The sequence below is a fragment of the Trachurus trachurus genome (assembly GCF_905171665.1).
Source record: "Trachurus trachurus genome assembly, chromosome: 7".
Taxonomy (NCBI): domain Eukaryota; kingdom Metazoa; phylum Chordata; class Actinopteri; order Carangiformes; family Carangidae; genus Trachurus; species Trachurus trachurus.
The window spans coordinates 18,520,617-18,541,111 of record NC_139901.1 but is presented as its reverse complement, the minus strand read 5'-3'; the positions used below and the strand labels follow the sequence as shown (position 1 = coordinate 18,541,111).

Here is a 20,495-nt window from a genome sequence, read left to right as displayed (position 1 = left end):
CTGCCATGCAGTAAAAGTAAATATAAAGTTAAAAATTAGTTAGTAGTCCTGTAGTACAACATAAGACATTCATATTTTGCTGTTGCTATAGGGACAGAGTAATTGCAAAGTAGGCTATAGTTATTTTCAGATTTATACTGTAGAAAGTGTCCTCTGTTTGAAAATGTAATGCAAATCAGGAAAAATATAAAGCAGACCAAATGTGTTACTAAGCACTGTTACTATCCCAAGCAATGTGTCATCAGTGAGGGGAGGCTAAACATCCAATATCTCTATATAATGTTCTAATAACAATCCATTTGCACATCCTTTAACATGACGATACAGTTACAGCTACAGGACACAGAAGCATGTTAGGGGCCAAAGACGTCAGTAAAAACTAAACATTAAAGGTTATATTTCAGAGTTAATGAGTCCCATGCCCTTGGTGGGATCTGTCTACTGACCGAGGCCTTGTGTCAGTCCCTATTTAAACTAAAAACCTAAATGCGAAGTCTGCTTTTAGTTAGAAGAAGCTGTTTAAAACACACCTGTTTTGCAAGCATTTTAACCCATTAGATAGATAGATAGATAGATAGATAGATAGATAGATAGATAGATAGATAGATAGATAGATAGATAGATACTTTATTACAGACTCTGGGTCCAGTTTACCTTTCCTCTCCATGTCGGCTGGACCCGTAGCGTTAGTTTTGATTGTTTTTTTTCACCTTCTTTGGTTTAGAAAGCTCCTATAGTAATAATAAGAATAAGAATAATGATAATGATGATCAAAATCATAATATGTACATTTCTTAAGAATTGTGAGGCGGTTTTACCTAATGTATGGCTCTATCTTGCATAGATGATATGCTTTCTTTGGACAGTTGTGGTGTTTTACTAAATAAACCTAGCAGGGGCCCCAACAGCTAACATTTGCACACACAGATGCAGCCTGCAGCTCCAGTGCAGCAGCTCCAGTGCAGCAGCTCCAGTGCATGTACTGTAGATGTTGTGATGATCAGGTGGAGACCCTGGCGGCTCCACTGCGCATGCGCGGAACCTTCGATCACTGGTGGTGTAGCTAACGGCTAACGCTACGGGTCCAGCCGACATGGAGAGGAAAGGTAAATCTTTACACCGACACCCCGCACACTGCGTGAGCCTTTGTAGCCCGTCGTACGTGTGTGTGTCCGTGTGTGTATGTACACTGCTGTGGATGTCACAAATGCGAAGTTTAACCCGAGCTGCATCCATTCAGATGGGGGTTTTAATTGAACGCGTCTGTCACGCACTGTTGAGCTGCGTTAGCACTTTAGCTTTAGCTTCAATGGGACATGTCAGGATTAGCGAGCTACGTTCAGCTCTCTAGCTCTTTCTGTTTTATAGCCAAGCTCAAGAAGAACAACCGACAGCAGCAGCAGCAGCAGCAGCAGCAGCAGCCAGCTCTGTGTGAACCGACCAGCTAGTGTGTAAAAACCAGTCCACACGCAGACGTTGCAGTCTGTGTGAGATGAGCGGTCACCTATGTGGGGTCGCTTACTGATGGTTAGATGGTTTCCAGTATCAAACCGGGTGACAGATGCATCGCAGTTGTGATTTAGATGCTGCTATTCATGCTATAACATGATACACCACACATCTTATAGTTCATGAGCTGTAAGGCGACGTTGTTGTATGCTTTACATCAGACAGTGTCATCTTTATTGTGTGTGTGTGTGTGTTTTTGTCTTGAGTGTGAGCTCGAGATCAAACGGCAGCTATTAGACAAAGGCAGAAAAAAAACACAACATAACGTGTCGCTGGTTTCTTCTGACAGTTTTGGCACTCCAGGCGAGGAAGAAGAGGGCGAAAGCAAAGAAGACCAGTAAAAAGTGAGTCTCGCCACACGTGCTGTCATTTCGTTTGCATGTGAAATTGACAGCAGGGTCACTGCAGGCTGCAGGTTTGCACTCTTGCAGTCTTTTTGGTCTGTGCATTACCCAGAGATGAAGAAGTGAAAGACGTATTAACACAATCTCAGATGGCCTCTGAGATCGTGCATGCAGGGTTGGTTTTATAGCTTCCCAGTTTTTTGCATGGAAGCTCAAGTAAGACCTACAGCCTTACCCACAAAGCTTCAGGCGTACATTTTAATGCAAGTTCCAAGCTGTCCCTACATACATGTGGAAAAAAAAAAACATAGGTTATATCCTTCTATCAAAATAGTTTGGTCTCAAGTGATGATCTCCAATACTGATTGTTTGGTGTACCTAACAATCCACTAATCATGCCATCAGTGGCATCCTCTGGAGTGTTACATAACGGCCTGTGCTATATTTAAAACAAGAGAATGAAGAAGCCCACATCAGCCCACCGAAGCATGGTGTTTCACTGAAAGCAGCACGATTGCAGATATTCATCTCCTGATAGCGTTATCTTCCCGGCTCAAACTTGCATGTCCATCAGGGGTAACAATCACATTACTAAGAAGCAAGATATAACGTGCAGTTGCAGGACTGTTACATGCCTCAGTCATCCTTGCAGACTGACCGCTATTTATACATAAAGAAGAGCTGTTAGACATTGTCTAATTGCCATCGTGATAGTGGAGTGAAACAGCTATAGGTCTGAACCAGATGTCAAGGTAAACATCAATTTAATGTAAGGTTCCCCGAGGAAACTTGTCAGAATGACTTTAATATTAGACCACACACTTGCCTTCACACTGAAAGTAATGAGCATGTGCAAAAATAAATAGGTACACCCACTGAAAAATGCAACCAGTTTTTTTCCCTTCTTGAAAAAATGACTAATTGGAGCAAGTAATGAAATTCTCTTGGTTCACCGGCATCTTCATTCTTCAATAGGTCATGTCGATTTGTGACTAAGCATAAGACCTGCATAGATGAATTATTAGTATTCATTCTGATTGCTTCCAACAAATGTGTTATTAATACTAGAATTGCATCATTAATTCAGCGATAGCAAATGCATCTCAAATGGAAAAGCCGTCATTAGAAAGTCTAGATTCTGTTAAAATAAATCAGTAATTAATTGCAGCTGTTTATTCTGTAATTGCTGCACAAATATGCTTAAAAGCTCTTTGCTTCAAATAACTGTGTCAGGCATGAATTTGCAGATTATGTAGAAACCAGCAGCCCATTTGTGAGACGCCACAGACCAGTTTTTGAGAATTTATTTGAATGTGATCTCGGCTCTGTCGGCTCCCATAGTGATGAGCAGCCTTAATCTCCTCTGCGGAGGAAGTAACATCAGGCTGTTTGGCTTTCAAGTTAATATTAGCAGCTGAACTGTTGGCAAACACAGATTATATGTTTTCACATATATATTCACACAGACAAAGTGCTTGCATACAAATGCGATTTTTATTACTACATAAAATTCTGGTATATATATGTTGTTCTGTGATTTAGGACGTTGTTAGGTTTTGTTCTGAGCTCAGTAAATTTACTGGATGCTCTGTTGTGCTTGGTTGAAATGTGAGAACAGCTAAATTTATATTTCACTGATATTTGTATGACAAATGATTGAAACCTCAAATTAAACATGAATCTTAATTTTAGAAACTCTGATGTACTTCCTCTTTCTATATATTACTGTGGTATGATGATGCTTGCCCTGATACATTTTTAAGCCACAGTTATGGTCAAAACATGTAGGCTATAAATATCGATTTTAAAAGCCTGCACATAATCATCCAGTAATTTAACATTCACCTTTACTACATTCTTCATAAGCTACACCCCAAACTTTAATTGGTCAACTTTAACAACTTCTCAGGTTATTTTGGGGTTCAGGTCTTTTTTGTGCAGTAAAATATGATATGTGGCTGCAGCGTCTGGTCTACAAAATGTTGGGCCATACTGTTAATATGACTTTTTGGTGGCTCAGTTTTAAATTTTAATCCACTGTGTCTTGTTCTCGTTGGACCGTGTCATCTCACAACTTGACACAATAACAAAATTTGGCTTTCTAATGTGGGATATCAGTGGCAGAGACAGACTTGGACCTTGATCTTCTTATTGATGATACATATCTTTTTTATTCCTTTTAATTCAGATGCAGTTTAGCTTTCTTGCCTGTGACTTTGGTGATTTATTTTATACCAACCACTGAAGCCCTGATTCAGCAGTGTTTATATTTTCATACATGATATAAATACACAGCAGACACTAATCCTAAAATGGACTTGCAGTACAATTAGTAAAGCTGTTCTTATTCAGACATGTGTAGACAGCTGAATAGCTGCATTAAAAAAATGTACCCTGCAGCAAAGACATTAAAGGTTAAATGTGTCTTATGCGTTGTAAAGTGTCTTGATGTGTGACATTTACTGTACATGTCAGGAATGTTTTTACTAGATTTTAACTGGATCTCCTCATTGCCTGCGAATGTATAGATGTTTTTTTTTCAATCATCATTAGCACTTAAAATACTTTGTGCACTTGATTTATTTATTTTTTTAACAAAGGAAGGTATATTTTCTTGCATTGCTTAGTCAAAGTGACTATTTGCTGTGTTATTTTATTTAAAATATGCATATAATTAAAACTGCCAGCACCAGTCATGCAGATTAGCTCTGTAAATACCTTTTTTGCTTGTTCAAAGTCATTAACATGTCAGAGTCAGAATATTAATGTATTCAAATTATTTAAGTGGTCAGTTGGTTAGACCAGGACAAAAACACATGAAGCTTTCTTTCGGCTAAATAAAGACACAGTAGTTGAACCAAATTAAAATCCCAACTTGAATCTCAAGTGAAAACTCTAATTAAGGAGTCACAGGTTTAAAGCAGGATTTGAGTGTTATTGAACTTAAAGGTAGCAGGCTGGTGAGAAAAAGAGGTGTAGAACATTTGTCTTGCCCCGGTAAAGCATTTGTTAAATAGGAATGCGTTTCTAGAATTAAATGACAGGTAATTGTTCAGAGCCGCCGCAGAGGTTACTGCTCAAAAGACTTTGTAATCAGGCAGAAGAGAATATGTCAGAGATGATGTTAAAAATGGTCGGTGTGTATGTCCATCAGGCAGCCAGCCACTCCCAGATCTCGACAGCAGCCGCAGCAAGAAACCTCACCTCAGGAGCCCGAGGAACCAGAGGAAATTCTCGGCTCTGATGATGAAGAGCAGGAGGATCCTAATGACTACTGCAAAGGTGAATCTCGTCTCACTCTGTATGTTTCCACGCGCACTATAATCCAGTTATTGTGGATAAACAAGATGAAACATTTGATTCAAGTTCTTATTTAGTTAAGGTGCATTTTCTTCTCCTCCAGGTGGCTACCACCACGTGAAAGTAGGAGACCTTTACAATGGAAAATACCATGTTATCAGGAAACTAGGCTGGGGACACTTCTCCACCGTGTGGCTCGCCTGGGACATCCAGTATGAGAAACGCTTTGCTGAATATTTCATCCTGTTTTGTTTTTGAGACCTGATATTGCATAACACAGTAACGCACGCCTCTGTTGTAGTATGACCTTTTTCAGTGCTTCCTGTTAGCGAATGTCACCTCCTTTGTGGTTCCAGGGTGAAGAGATTTGTTGCAATGAAAGTGGTGAAGAGTGCAGAGCACTACACAGAGACAGCAGTGGACGAAATCAAACTCCTCAGATCTGTAAGTCACTGATCTATGGCTTTCACTCGTTTGTTGTGTGACATGTCACAGATGAAGAGATATGTCATCCCACTATAGTTCCATCGGTCAGCTATCAATAAATGTAAATTCAGATAGTTATTTATTGCATTAATTTTGTTTGTCTTCAGGTGAGAAACTCAGACCCCGATGACCCTAAGCGGGAGATGGTGGTCCAGCTGCTAGACGACTTCAAGATCTCTGGTGTCAATGGAACTCGTATCCTTTGTAAACCAAATCATGCAAATACTTCCTAGTCTTTCCTGACTCAGATTTAATTGCTTCTAGCTGGAGAGAATAAAGCTTATTAGTTCTTAGAAATTCAAGGAAAGAATTTCTCTTTCCCTTGGTGTCAAATTTAGGTGGAAAGCAGCGTGCAAGTAACAAAGTAAACAGCAGGTGTCGGCCGGACTAAATGGAACCTTTGTGTGTCCCAAACAGGCCTCCGCCTATCACGACACTTTGGCTGCGTAAGATCCCACGAATGCCACAGGGATAGCTATGGCTGTAATATGAGACTCCCTCACAACAGTGTAGTGTATGCACTCTCATGACCTGCCTTCTTCTCAGTATAAATAATGCTACTCCTCATGTAAGTGTATGGCCACAGGGCCTTGACAGGTTGAGTAAGTCCCTCCTAATGAGTTTTCAGTTTGGCATTTCTTGCATTTCACTGTCACTATTCTTGACTACTGTGATCTCCAGATGTCTGCATGGTGTTTGAAGTGTTGGGGCATCACTTATTAAAGTGGATAATAAAGTCCAATTACCAAGGGTTGCCCCTGCCGTGCGTGAAGAGCATCATCAGACAGGTAACACAGGACTTTGTGTTGTCCCTTTTGTATGCAGATGATTCATTATGAAGTCAGTCAGAGCTTCCTCAGGTTTCTAGCAGCCGTGTGGCCTCCAGGCTGTATGATGGGTGGAAGCCAGTCAGGCCAGAGCATGTTGTTATAAGTGAAAGTACAAAAGAGCGAGCAAGTCAAACCTGCCTCTTTGCATGACGCTGGAGTAAGAAAAGAGCTTTTGAGCCAAGGAGCTTTTGTTGTGATTGAGTCAGTAATTAAAACTAGGGTTGCAAAGGGGCGGAAAATTTCCAGTAAATTTCTGGTAAATTTCCAGAAACTTTCCATGGGATATTAAATTGGGGAATTTTGGAAATATTACAAATTGGAAACCTTCCATGAGAATTATGGGAATTTATGGGAATTAACTGGAAATTGGGGGTAACTTAAACAAACTGTAGAACATGAATGTAAATATTTTGTTTTGTCATAAGCAGACATCCATGCAAAATAATACAATTAAAAAACATGACATTTCAACAGATTTATTTGTGCGTGGAACAAAAACATGCATGTTGAGTAACCCGTACCGAGTAGTCCGTGCATGTGACTGAGGAATAGTCACATGCACTAGATATTCAAGTGTATTTGCATTAAATCTGGTTGTTTTAGCCAAGATTATGCTACAATATATTTCCCCCAACTATATTTAAGTTCCCTGTTAAGGAACTGGAATTTTGTTAACTGGAATTTTGTAAATTTCGGATTTATTCCAATTTATTCCCGTTTATTCCCATATATTCCTGTTAATTCCCATATATTCCCATACATTCCCATTAATTCCCAAGGAAAGTTTCCAACTTTGAAAATTCCCGGAATTTTGCAACCCTAATTAAAACACACATATACAGTACATATACACACAGTGGGTCTCATTCATGAAACGTGAGTAAATCTGTGTGTAGATTTGCACATAAAAGCTCACTCTACTAAAACTCTACTCCGGATTCATGAACGGTGCGGGAAACTCAGATTTGATCGTAAACACGTGTGTAAGTTCATGAATGCCAACCCATCGTAAATTAACAACACGCCCCCGGTGTTCAGCAATTAGCATAGATCTCCATACATGAATAGCCATATAAGGAGATCCTGATCACCATATTAGGAGGTAGGTGCATCCTGCTCACCTGCGGCCATGACGCAAACGAGGAAAGAGAGAAAGAGAGAAAAAAAGAGAGATTGTGGATCGAAGTCATTTTGGGTGACGTGGAGTCCTGAAAAAATATTGAATTCTCTTCTGTTAGTAGTGGTGTGACTGGGACAGGTCAAAGGCTGGAGGGAAGAAACAGATGTAGTGAATTAAGTATCCTTGATTTATTAAAGAACCGTTTAAGAAGTAAAGCCAGAATAGTTCAATATGAAACATGAAAAAAAAAAAAAAAACACTACTACAGAACTACAGCAGCCAGCAGCAGGTTCTTCACAGCCTCAGCTGTAGAGGAGCATGGCTGTATCAACACATGAAGTTATATAGGCAGGTTATATTGTTACAGAAGCACCAGCCGTCTGTCACAGCTCCATCCAAACCGGTGCCGACTGCGCTACTGCGCAGGGTGAAGTGACTGTGACTGTACTGTAGCAACACAAAAAAGTTTTTTCCGGTTTTATATCAGATTATTATCATCATAAGATGGAGCCTTGACGTGTTTGTGCGTGTCCGATCCCTAAAATGTCTCTCTCTCCAAATATTTCTAATTGTTTGTCATGTTTAAATTACGTGTTTCAAAGGCGTCGGCGTATTTTGAACATGAGAGAGAGTAATACGGATTGAAATTGTAATTTTCAGCAGTGACAAGCAGTATTTATTTGCATTCCTACATTTACACAAGCGCAACACACAGTCCGGAGCAGGTGTAGATTTTGTGAGTAGCTACGAAAAAATCAGCACTACTAAAAGATTGATGAATGCGGAAATCCACGTAAATTTGCGCTGCACAGGGTTTACACACAAATCCGTGCTGCTCACGTTTCATGAATGTCATTACTACTATGTATGCATGCATTTATTTATTTAATTTCAGGTTGTCCCTATGATTTCTACATGTATTAGTCATTTCCTCTGTATAGTATAATTAGAGAGCCACAAAGAAAAGAAACTGAAATATAAAGTGTGAATTCCAGTTCAGTGCTGATCTTTAATGACCTTATTTTTCTAGGTACTCCAAGGCCTGGACTACCTGCACACAAAGTGTCAGATCATCCACACGGACATCAAGCCAGAGAATATCTTGATGAGCGTGGATGAGCCTTATGTCCGGAGGCTGGCAGCAGAGGCCACAGAGTGGCAGAAGGCCGGGGCTCCACCTCCCTCAGGCTCAGCAAGTATGAGACAAACACATTCTCACACACACCCTCACGTGTTTATGTGTGTGGATTGGTTTCATAACAGTTTGTAAACATCTCTTATTCTCTTTTCAGTAAGCACAGCACCTGCTCCAAAACAGGTACAGGTACAGTCCTTTTCATTGTCACATACTAAGCAAGATGTGCACCTTAATTAAACAGCTTCGGAGTAATTGTGATGGTTAAAGAGGAACTATGCAAGATTTTTAGCTTAACTATGCTACATTTTTACCTTAATGAAACAGCTTCGGAGTAATTGTGATGGTTTAATAAATTACATGTAACTTGTTACGAGGGAGAATGGAGGCTCTCTGCTTTCCACGTAGCGTCTCTTGGCTGAAAAGCAACTTTGCAAGATCAGTGCCACTGCCCCGGTGTCCCAGCTCTTGTCTCTGCACACCGCGACACAAACGTGCCCCCGTAACCTGTAATCTCTTGTTTATGACAGATAAGACTACACAAATATACAAGTTGTAACATCATATATGATATATAACGTTATGTACCGCTCTATTGATTGATTTCTTGCCGGCTTCGTTGTAAACAAATGCACACGGCCGGGGGGGAGGGAAGAGGAGGACTGTGAAAATATGCACTCCATAACTGTAGGGGGAGCTCCATAGAAAAGGGACCAAAACAGCGAAAAAGCGACCAACTTGCATATTTCCCCTTTAAAGCATTGCCAAGATGAAGCATCTATCAATGAGAGCCCACTCATATTTTGTGTTTGTTTGTCTCTGACAGACGGTAAAAATGTCCAAGAACAAGAAGAAGAAATTAAAAAAGAAGCAGAAGCGTCAGGCGGAGCTGTTAGAAAAGTGCATCATGGACCTTGAGGAAATGGAAAAGACCACAGGGCCACGAGAGGAGGACGACGAAGAGGACGAGGATCCACAGTCTCCAAAGGCGCGAGTGTGTGCTCCTCTCAGACAGGAGTCTCTTCAGGAGCTCGGAAATGAGGAAACAGACGGTAAGAGGCCAGCATCACATAAGTGATATATACTTTTATTGTTGGTTTTTGTTCTGTTGTCGATGCAAAAATTAAGATTCCTCACCTCTCCTGTCCTTCCGCTGTCAGAGAGGAGTGTGCTGGCAGATCTCAAGAGGGTGGGACCAGAGGTGCTGCCAGAGGTGAACTGTAACGGCCATGTAGAGGTGGAACAGAGACAGTCCCAGTGGAGGGACGAAGACCAACACAATGGCAACGCAGAGCCCTTGGAAAAATGTGCCAGTGAGGAGGAGCAACGCAACAAGTCTCCCGTCCAGCCCATCCCCAACGGCGTGGACTCTGCCAGGCTCAATGAGCTGGACACTGAGACTGAATGCAGGGGCGCTCGTAGCAGCGGAGTTACTGAGAGATACCTTCCTGCTGGGCTGGAGGAAGGAGAGCTGGAGCGAAGCATTTTGCTGGAGGAGGGAGAGGACGGGTCTGACTGTCAATATAGACCCGAGGACAGCCTGGGAAACGGTCAGTGTGTCAAAATCAGTGCATCAACAGCCTGCAGAAAGCTTGTAAGGAAGCCTGTTGTTCTGACTGGGCTGCTATGAGATTATAAGCCCATCCTTATCTGTCTGTCTGTCTCTCTGCTCCAATGTAGGGAAGCTACCAGCAGGATCCCTGCTAGTTAACCCCCTTGAGCCACTCAATGCAGACAAGATCAAGGTCAAGATTGCAGACTTGGGAAATGCCTGCTGGGTGGTGAGTAGTCTGCTAATGACCTGAGGGATTTCCTGATTAGGGATGAAGCCTTGCGGCGAGGGACACATCCAGTGTCATCTTGCTACCAAAATAGAAATACATCAATCTATCTCTTTATTTTTATAGGATTTTTTTGTGAAGAGTTTGATGTTTGGCACAGATATTCAACATTTCTCGCATTTATAATATAATAATTTATAGTTTTTTGTCTATTCTCCTTTGTTTGCCTCTCTCAGCACAAGCACTTTACAGAAGACATACAGACACGGCAGTACCGGTCCTTAGAGGTGCTGATTGGTTCTGGATACAGTACCCCCGCTGATCTATGGAGCACAGCCTGCATGGTAAGACATTACAATGACAGTCCACTTGCATTATATCAAAAGAAATATAGTCAAATGTTCCTATAGGACCTCATTAGCATTATGAAACAGTAGCAAGTAGTGGCAGTGAGTCATTATATTCCTTCATACTAAGTCTTTTGCTGTGTTTAAGATGATGTGTTGTCTCCTCAGGCCTTTGAGCTCGCCACAGGGGACTACTTGTTTGAACCACATTCTGGGGAAGATTATTCCAGGGATGAAGGTATTGCTGGGATTTCCTCTTCCTGCCCATTTTCTGTTTTATCCAGTTATAATTGCACACCATTAATCACAAGTGCTATATTTAGAAGCATTTTTGAAATACACACGTCATCAGTAAGAGGGTTTTAGCATGGTTGGTAAGTTTTAACAGTTACTGCTACTGTAAAAAAGCCTTAATGAGGTTCTCATCTTGTTAAATTGAGTCTCATTAGAGCATTATTGTCTTGGTTAATTATTTAGATTATTAAATACACGTGATGAGAGTTCCACACTTAGCATGGCAAGTTGTGACCTTCACTGCAAATGAATGTGCAGTCTTCTGTACAATAAGTTGCGGTGCACTTTGCTCTTACATGAGTTACTCCATTGCAGTGATTTCAAATGTTCTCGGATGTAGAGGAAATGCTGACATGAATCATGTGATGACGAGTACCAACATTCCTGTGTTTATGTCCTCTCTTAACACTTCGAAAACACATTTTCTGGCGCACTGGAGACGGGGCCCATCACTTCATTTCCTCACTCATTTTCCTTCATCTCCTCATCATCGCTCACTCCTCCATGCTTCCTTGTTTTCCGCCTTTTGCTTTGCTTTATGTTCATGTTGGCTTGCTGCATCGCTTGAGATGTCTGTACTGACTTGATTCTGCTGCAGCATGTCAGGTTAGGTATGCTCTGAGATTCAACCTTTTAGTTTATTGGCTCATATCCTGCAGCTGTGAATTGATATTTTTTTTCACCTACAGCACATACAGTATATCCATGAGTCTATTGCTGACTGATAACCACTGCCTTCTCTGCTGGGTGGCTGTGCTTGATTGGATTTTTTTTTTTTAACTCATCACTTATCCTGTGCTGGACTCTGCTCTACACATTTTAGTGCGATTAGCTTTTTCTCAGCTCTGCTTTCCGCCTTGTACTCGATCTGATTCAGTCCTCATGGTTTATTTTCATGTATGAAAGTCAATGGCCTACGTGTGTTCAAATGTTATGTGAAAAAATAATACAGGCTCCTCATACCCGTGCTCATTGTCATACTAGGCTGTCATCATCCATTGTTCCTAATACATTTGTTCCACATGACTGTTTGCCATCCCCTCCTCTCTCTCCGAAATGGTTTGTCCCTGACTTCCTATCTCCCCTCTCCTCCTCTGATGTGCCTCATTTCCAGACCATCTTGCTCTCATGATTGAGTTGCTCGGTAAAATCCCTCGTCACTATGCTCTGAGTGGGAAATACTCACAGGAATACTTCACCAAGAGAGGTATGCCAGCCCTCTGTCTGCGGCCCGCTGTGGGGACGGTGGTGGATGGCTGGGGGAAGAGCACAGGTCACAAGATCCACCAAAGTTGTTGGTGTGTGCAGGCCAGTGGGTGAAACAGTCGGCGCAGACCAATAAATGTCTGTTACTTTGGACAGTGCCATCAAACATTGATTTAATGTCAGTTGTTCTGCCATAGACTGCCTGGCAGAGGTACGAACACTACCTCCTCAGTTGTAGCCAGAGGACTTCACTGGATACTTGACACTATTGAGCCCTGCAGAGAAAATTTCTCTTGACTTTATTTTCCTCCACGGAGGAGTTGGAGTAAGAGCCACAGAAGTGGCGTGATAAACGAATTATATCATATGCCTAACTTAATTTGATAGAATTATTGGACCACAGTGCAATCGTTAAACTTTGTTTCACTGTCTCTGTAAATTAGAGGTCCCACGTGTTTCAGAATTAAATTTCAGAATATATAATGTTTTTGCGTTCAGTGTCCTTCCCAAGGGCAGATGTCCGCCTGCTAATATCCTAGTAAAACTGCTCTTTTATTATGAGAATCATATCATTGTAAATTGAATATGAGAGCTGAATTCTGTCACTTTCTGACAGGATCGAGAGTAGACCGAAATCTAATATATTAATCAAGGAAACATCAGTTGACAATGTAAAAAGTTGCAAAGATGTAATGGAATGGATTCAACAGATAAGGTTATGTGTCATGTGAGAAGCTGAGTTTTATGCTTTGAAGTGTGAGAACAGGTTTCTCAGGAGGCTGATGATAGATAATACCTACTATTTATTATTTGGTATGGCTGCAGCCATCTTATTGGTTCTTGAAACAGAAGAGCCCTAGAGCTTATGTAATATCTGAAGGCTTTGTTTTGATACCTTTATTTATTTTTTACTGCTGTTCTGGGCACCCCGGCCTCTGCAGCCATCTGGCCCGTGTGTTATGAGTGTGACCTGCTCTTTCTCAGCCGTCCATCCACACACCCAGAGCTGGGCCTGAGACTGGGACACTGTCTGATGAATCTGTTGTCTGTCTTGTCTTGTCTTTTCCTGCTCCTTGTACTGCCGTGTAGACCACATAGCGTTGATCATTGAGCTGCTGGGGAGTGTCCCACGCAAACTCATAATGACCGGCAAATATTCCAAGGATTTTTTCACCAAGAAAGGTAAAACGTAAAGTGTCCGTGTCAAGATTAATCAACATTAGAGTTTTCTGTTCCCTGTCCCTGGGATCATGCTCAAGTGTTGTTTATCATAGCCATAACTTTTCTTGTTTTAACTTCAATGGATAAAAAAAATCATTTTAAACATTGGGTGTAAGCAATAAAAACTAATACCTGTTTGAAAACACTTGAACAGTTAAAAAGATAGTACATCTTGTATGGAATATCTAGATATTAAGACTGCATGGCATTTCATAGATGTAACTACTTTGTTGTTCTCAGTTCACATGTTGTAAAGTGTGGTGCTCCGCTCCTGCGTGACTCTGACGCAGCGTTGTCCGTCTGGATGTATGCATGCAGGTGACTTGAAACACATCACAAAGCTGAAGCCATGGGGACTGCTGGAGGTGCTCGTCGACAAGTACGAGTGGCCCCGTGAAGAAGCCGAGTGCTTCACCGACTTCCTGATTCCCATGCTGGAGCTGATCCCTGAGAAGAGAGCCACAGCTGCAGAGTGCTTGCGCCACCCATGGCTCGCCCTCTAGTGGAGTCTTCCAGCCCTTGCACCTTCCTTCCTTCCCTCCCTCCCTCTCACTTTTCTCCAGAGACTGCAACAGATCACTTTCCAGTTTGGGCATATCAGATGAATATTTATTTCTCTTTTTGTTTTTTTGATCTCTTATGTTCTTGTTATTGAGCTAAAGCTTCTGTGTACGTTTGCTTTGTATTTGTTGGTTCTTTTCTCGGTGTGATGACGTCAGGAATCCAGTGGATTATATTTCTTTGTTATGTTGGCTCCAACTGCTGTGCTCCGTTCACCGTTCCACCCAAGCAAACCTGTTATCGTACTGCTAGTGACTCATCCTTGTTGGTTTCACTCCTGCACTAAATCCCAAACAAACCAAGGATATGTAGCCTTTATTGGTCATTTTTGTCCCCTTTAAAAAGGACTCGCTATCACTTTCTTCATATGTTTTCATTAGTGCTGTGTTCTCTTTTTTTATTTTTAATGAATTTATCTTATATTACACATGTAAGGTATGCATTTTGTATTTGTAAAGTAGGTTTAGGAAGTTGCACACTGGGCTGACATTTACACTGACTGCAGTAATGTTCACAGCATTTTCCAGACAGACTCTAGTTTCTTACTGAGACATTCACTGTCCGATAAAATAGGTCATATTGTTTAGCCATAACAAATCCGTTATCACCTGGTATGTAGTGTGGTTAGTTACTTATAATAAATGAGATCTTTCATTCTCATGGGAGGCTGGTATTCTCATACACCTATTACAACTGAGGAATATAGTGTTTTAAAGATTTCAACAAGACCACATTTTAAGAAGCCCAATTCAAAGGAAAAAAGAAGTGAAAATAAACTGTATATATCTGTACCAAAGAGTTTGCCTTTATGTATATTACAGTTATGTACAGTTTCTAACAAAAATCTTATATCTTAGCTAAAATTATTTAGCTGGGTAGCTGTGTTTTAATAAAAGCGTATGGATGATGTGTTCAAGCTCAGTTGTATGTATGGCCAACTGTTCAATAATGTCACTGTTTCTACCATAGAGATGGTGAGATCTGATGTTACGTAATGGTGTCTCAAAATTGATCATATCAAAGTCACCTATGTATCCGTCGAGGCTTAGGTAAAAACAAAATTTACATCCGTTTCAGATTCAAGAGCATAGACTTTGTGTGAGCTGTCAAATTACAAAACTGTAAAACAAACATGAAATAAACACCATACAATAAAACAGATCTTCATACAATGATGAAATGACTGTGTGAAGCTTGTATTTCTCTGTTTATTAGGTTTTTGATATGTTGTATGAGAAGCTAACTCCAACAGGATATGATATGGTCTGTGAGGCGGTAAAATAAATGTAAAGTTGTATAAAACTGTGGTAAAATAAAAAAAAAAAGAAATCAGCAGAGAACAAAAAAGGCAAGAAATAGAATTTTTTTTATCCACACTGCATGATGGGTTTTCTAGATTTTTGTGTTGAAGCTTGAATCTCATCAAAGAACCGACATCACACTGGGGTCCGGAAGGTCTGGGTTCTCATCACGGGTTTTCTGTAAAGGGGTAAAACATGCTCTTACAGACATCTGGATTTTAATGGACCAAACCAAAATTTAGAATTAAAGGGAGAAGACTGGTTAAATAATTTGCAAAAGAAATCAGCAGCTCTTAATGATGGATGCATTACATTATAATTCATGAGCTGATGTTTGAGTTGTAGCCTCGGGGGCAAAATGTAGGAAATCATGGATATAAAGTGCATTTAACAGAAATAAAATAATCCATACATAATTTAATTCTTTAGTACTACAAGAAACATTATATAGTAAATATGAACTGCTCCTTAAAAGTACAAGTGCCATAAATGAATAAAAAGAACTACCCAGCTTGCTGTGGGATGGTAAATCAGTGTAAATAAAGAAAGTATTTTTTTTTTTAGGTATACAGTGCTGCTTAAAAGTTTGTGAACCCCTTGAGTAGTTCAGATTTTTCTTTTCCTTTTTTTCCACGATTTTCTATTTTATCATCACCAGTCTTTATAAATGACATGTCAGGTTTATGTTTATCTATTCCATGTGCTTGTTTTGAGGAACTTTGTGAGTAGCCAGCAGAGTACATGCAAAAGTAAATGAACCCTGCAGCTGCATCGGTAAAGTCAAGTATGTAATAGACTCAGGTGAAAGATATGTTATCAATTAAGCAGACCAATCAAATAAAACATCCTTAGGAAAGTTTTGTTGGATCTGTAAGACAAATCATTTACACGTGGACACTCAGAATCTGGGATAAATGTATATAATATAATATGCATGAACACTCGGGCAAAAAATGAATAGACATGATTTTCATGGGAGAGTGGCTATAGGAAGCATCTGCTCTCAAGAAAGAACAAAGTTGCCTGCCAGAGATCACTTGGACACAATCACAGACAGCACGTTTGGAGGGTTCACAAACTTTCAAGCAGCACCCTTTATAAATTGTATATTTCAGTCTGCAGTTTGACAGCATTAAGACATTTACAATATACAATTTTCATGACTGACAACTGCACAAGTCTGATCCACAGAGGATCATGTGACTTGATCAAAAGCTCCTCAATGGCCCCTGAGTTGATAATGTTTTGTAAACTGCTGTTTCCAAGGTCAAGAATGAAGTTTGACCTTTAAGATTCACAGTAGGATAATCACAGGTGTAAAAAAATAAAATGAATGGTGAACGCGACACCTCTGCTTTTCCATCCTATGAAAATGTGGTCGGACTGCACCTGTTCAACGTCATCAACACTCACCTGCTCCCTCCACCTCAAAGTCATCTGGCAGCAGTTTGTCCTGCCGGTTGCCGAGCGTGAAGGACAGTAAGGCCAGGAGGAGGGCGTCCAGGATGCTGATGATAGCCAGGATGTAGGCCCAGCGCACCGTGCAGTTCCCCAGGCTGTACTTATCCGTCCTCTGGCCACACATCCTCTTCACCTCGGGAGCGTCCCAGCCGTCCGGGTAGATCATGCAGCCCATCACCATCAACGCAGCTGTGGTGGAAAGAGGACACGGATTATCACCCTGTCTGTGCTTTTATTTTGATTATTAATTATGAGGGAGGTTTTTTTAGAGCCCCGTGCTGCAGTATGATGTAGCCCCATAAAGAGTAAAAAGGTTTCATTTATTTAGAGCGCAGTCGGGCAGAGGATGCTCAGTGGTGCAGTTTGGATGATGTACCGTTCTGAAAGCTTCTAAATGTTTAATGCTAAATCTGGTAAAGTTTCCTCTGGGTTTTTTTTATTTTTATAATTTCTATTTTGCCATAGCCAACGTACAGACCTACATGGGAATATTAACTCAAGTGGCAGTATAAATAACTAGTAAGTGGTACTTTCACTTAATTTGGAGTATTTTCATTGTATGTAGCCCAACTGAATTCTAGCATATAACTGATGACACCAAAAATGCTTGTAAAATAAAACATATTAGGATTTAAATTACAATGGATCTCGGAGCTCAACTCACTGCAACTCTATGTAACTCATTCAAGTACAGAAACATGCTGAAAATTCACACAACACAAAGTAAGTGTCTCATTAAACTTGTTGTTCAATGCCCAACTGTGACTTTTGAAGCACTGAATATTAGGAGTGTGGCTGCAGGTTCATTATTTTAGTTTTTCCAAACCAATTATTTCCTAAATGTTTCAGGTGGTTTTAACCCTGAGGCTCAAACGGGTCAAATTATTACTATCTTTTTTCACCAGTATTGATAATCTAATTTAATACATGAGGAGCTATCAGTCATACTGGACATTTTACTGCTTTTTACCTTACTGTGCTGTAGTTTTAGTTTAAGTAACAATTTTACCAACGCATTTTGACTTTATTTTAATATACAATATATAATTGATTATTCTGACATTGTTATTTTTGCTTCGTAGGTGAAGGATCTGAGTACATTTCATAAAGGCCTTTGTGATATGTAGCTATATGGCTGGTTTCCTTGGCTCTGGTACATTTCAGGTGCAAGTTTAGATCAGTTAACAACCAGCAACACCTGCTCTTGTTACATGTAACCAATCCACCATCAGAGGTGTCAGAGTCTGGGCTGAAACTGGATCCTTTATTGGCTCCCACTGTGAAGAACAGCACATCAAGAATGAACACATCACACCTGAAACCAGAGAGGTGAGAAGGAGGCTCATGACAGGATGAGTTTATCAGCTGGCTCATAACAGAAACACAGGTCTCACTCACTGACACAGGTTTTGCAGTAAGGTGCAGACTCAAAACATTTTTCTGCATATGTACTTCCGTGACAAAATGTAATGGACGTGAACAATGTTCACGCATGTAATCAGGATAATTATGCGCAATAAGGAAACATAGCCTAAACATTAGGCTTAAAAAGCAAAAACTGTAACCGAACTAAGATTTTAACCCAAACTAATAACTACTAGCTGCATGAGCATCTGAATCTGAGCATCTGAATATTTATATGATGATAATTTAGAGCAATTATTCTAGTGTGTTTTTTGTTTTATTGAGAAATAAATGGAACATGACGGTCAGGCAAGGCAATGGACTTTCAGTTGATATAATTTCAGTTGAGTTCAGATTTTCCTCACTTCATGCTGCATTTAAGCCTGTAAAACAGAAACAGCATCACTGGATTAGGAAAATCAAATTCCCTTTTGATTTCCAGCTTCACTGTAAAGCAGCATCATATTGATTTGTCCCCCAGTTTCACTCGGTCAGTTTTTATGTCAAATATAATGTGACCTGAAAATATAAATCAATACAAAATATTACATTCTTCTTTATCACTTTCTTCTTTTTGTTGTTGCTGTTGTTATCATTAAGCCCATGATGAATATGTAAGCAGCACTAGCCTACAGTTGGTGGAGCTATAGCCTAGATGAGTGCTGTAAAGGTATTTCTGGGAACTTTTCTTTTCTACTGGTAACTGTCAAGTTTATGGTCCAGCACAATTTTAGTATCTGCAATGTAATGGTATCAGGGCCGTTGTATAGGGGAGAAAGGTGATGATAATTCTAAGGGCCCAACGCCCAGTAGGGCCCACCAAAAACCCCAGTAGTCTAATCTTTGTATGACTGAATTATTCTGCGTAAGACCCTGACTAATACTCATAGTAATGCTGCATTAGCATCAAAACAAAGTAGGTTAAATAAAAAATGATAATACGTACGTAGTCTAAGAAAAAAAGTGGAAAAGTCAGGGGGTATAGGGGCCCACTTTAGTATTCTTTCAGGGGGCCCAGAAATACTAGCAACGGCCCTGAATGTTTTTTTTTTGTTTTTTTTACAGTAGCCTAGGCTATACAGGTATAAAGGGAAGTGTAGGTTACTTGTAGTAAGCTATAAGAAAGTTTGTAGAACGGTTAGTAAAACAGTTGATAGTATAAAAGCATGTAGTGCAGTAGTTTAGTAGTGTAGTAGGCAGTTCAGTATAGAGTGTAGTAGTAGTATAGCCTAGTAGTCTGTACCTGCGGCCAGCTGCAGCCAGGCACAGATCTTGTAGACGTTTCCTGCGTTGCAGAAGAAGAACAAGCTGAAGCAGACCATGGTGCCAACGATCAGCAGCATGGAGGTCCCGACGAAGAACATGGCGGTCCTGAAGGCCGGGGAGGGGATGGAGCCGAAGTCCAGCACGCTGCCCTTACAGATGAGCTCCGAGGTCAGCGCGTTGCCGATGCAGTAGTGGAAGAGGCCGAAGTATCCGGCCTGCGGGGTGTTGACGCTGTCCCCGATCCAGAAGGGCTGGATGAAGACCACCACGGTGATGATGACGAAGCAGATGGTGAACACCCCCCACATGACGCCGATAGCGCGGGAGTTCCTCACATAGTTCGTGTGGTAGATTTTGGCTGCCTCCTGGGCTGGAAGCAGATCCATGATGTAGCTAAAAGGAAAGAGTTTGTGTCGGATTTCACAGATTCTTCACTAAGCCCGTGAGTTGTTCTGCTGTTGCACTGAATCCATATGTCCTGGCTGTGTCCACACACACACAGACACACACACACCTGTTGCGGCTGTGGCTGCTTTGGCTCAGGATTCAGCACCCCGGACAGCACCCACCTCCCTAATTAATGACGTGGGTCTGACGTCACCCCGGACAGGTGCAGGGTGAGGGTTAATGTCAGCAGCATATTGTCTTTTTTAAATGACAATTGTAATTTCAACACCAAATTGACCCAGAGTAAACAGAGCAGCTGATCATCTGCCAACAACACAACCCCTCTGACCCAGCATGAGCAATACAACACTGTGCTGCTGCTCATATACCAGCATAAATTGTAGGCTAAATACAAAGGATGTTATTTTTGGTTCAAACATCCAACATGTCTCAAGAACATTTTTTTTTTTTTTTTTTTTTTTACAAGACACTGTTTATAAAGGCTTTATAGCCTGTAATTAAAGTGTCTATAATGCTTTCTT

General features: G+C 40.7%; 2 protein-coding genes across 3 annotated transcripts; one reads left to right on the top strand and one right to left on the bottom strand.

The window, feature by feature from the left end:
* Positions 1-1,049: 1,049 nt before the first annotated feature.
* Positions 1,050-15,293, top strand: srpk1a (SRSF protein kinase 1a). 2 transcript variants are annotated; one of them, XM_083975728.1, is made up of 16 exons: positions 1,050-1,106; positions 1,799-1,853; positions 5,008-5,135; positions 5,257-5,365; positions 5,510-5,597; positions 5,747-5,834; positions 6,321-6,427; positions 8,620-8,785; positions 8,882-8,907; positions 9,551-9,776; positions 9,885-10,274; positions 10,405-10,505; positions 10,742-10,849; positions 11,021-11,090; positions 12,261-12,353; positions 13,892-15,293. In XM_083975728.1, the coding sequence occupies exons 1-16, from the start codon at positions 1,094-1,096 to the stop codon at positions 14,074-14,076; spliced, it is 1,953 nt and encodes a 650-aa protein (XP_083831854.1). In that variant the 5' UTR covers positions 1,050-1,093; the 3' UTR covers positions 14,077-15,293. The 2 variants fall into 2 exon arrangements, with proteins under 2 accessions (XP_083831854.1, XP_083831853.1); XM_083975727.1 differs by having other exon boundaries at positions 8,882-8,913.
* A 990-nt stretch (positions 15,294-16,283) lies between these two features.
* On the bottom strand, positions 16,284-19,952 carry lhfpl5b (LHFPL tetraspan subfamily member 5b; the record flags this gene model as incomplete). The annotated part of the gene is made up of 3 exons (XM_083975859.1): positions 16,284-16,303; positions 16,849-17,085; positions 19,544-19,952. The coding sequence occupies 3 exons, from the start codon at positions 19,950-19,952 to the stop codon at positions 16,284-16,286; spliced, it is 666 nt and encodes a 221-aa protein (XP_083831985.1).
* Between the last annotated feature and the right edge of the window lie 543 nt (positions 19,953-20,495).

Coding starts and splice junctions, on each gene's coding strand:
- srpk1a (XM_083975727.1), top strand. Junction 5,835..6,320: donor CTCTGGTGTCAATGGAACTC/GTATCCTTTGTA, acceptor TGTGATCTCCAG/ATGTCTGCATGGTGTTTGAA. Junction 6,428..8,619: donor TGAAGAGCATCATCAGACAG/GTAACACAGGAC, acceptor TTATTTTTCTAG/GTACTCCAAGGCCTGGACTA.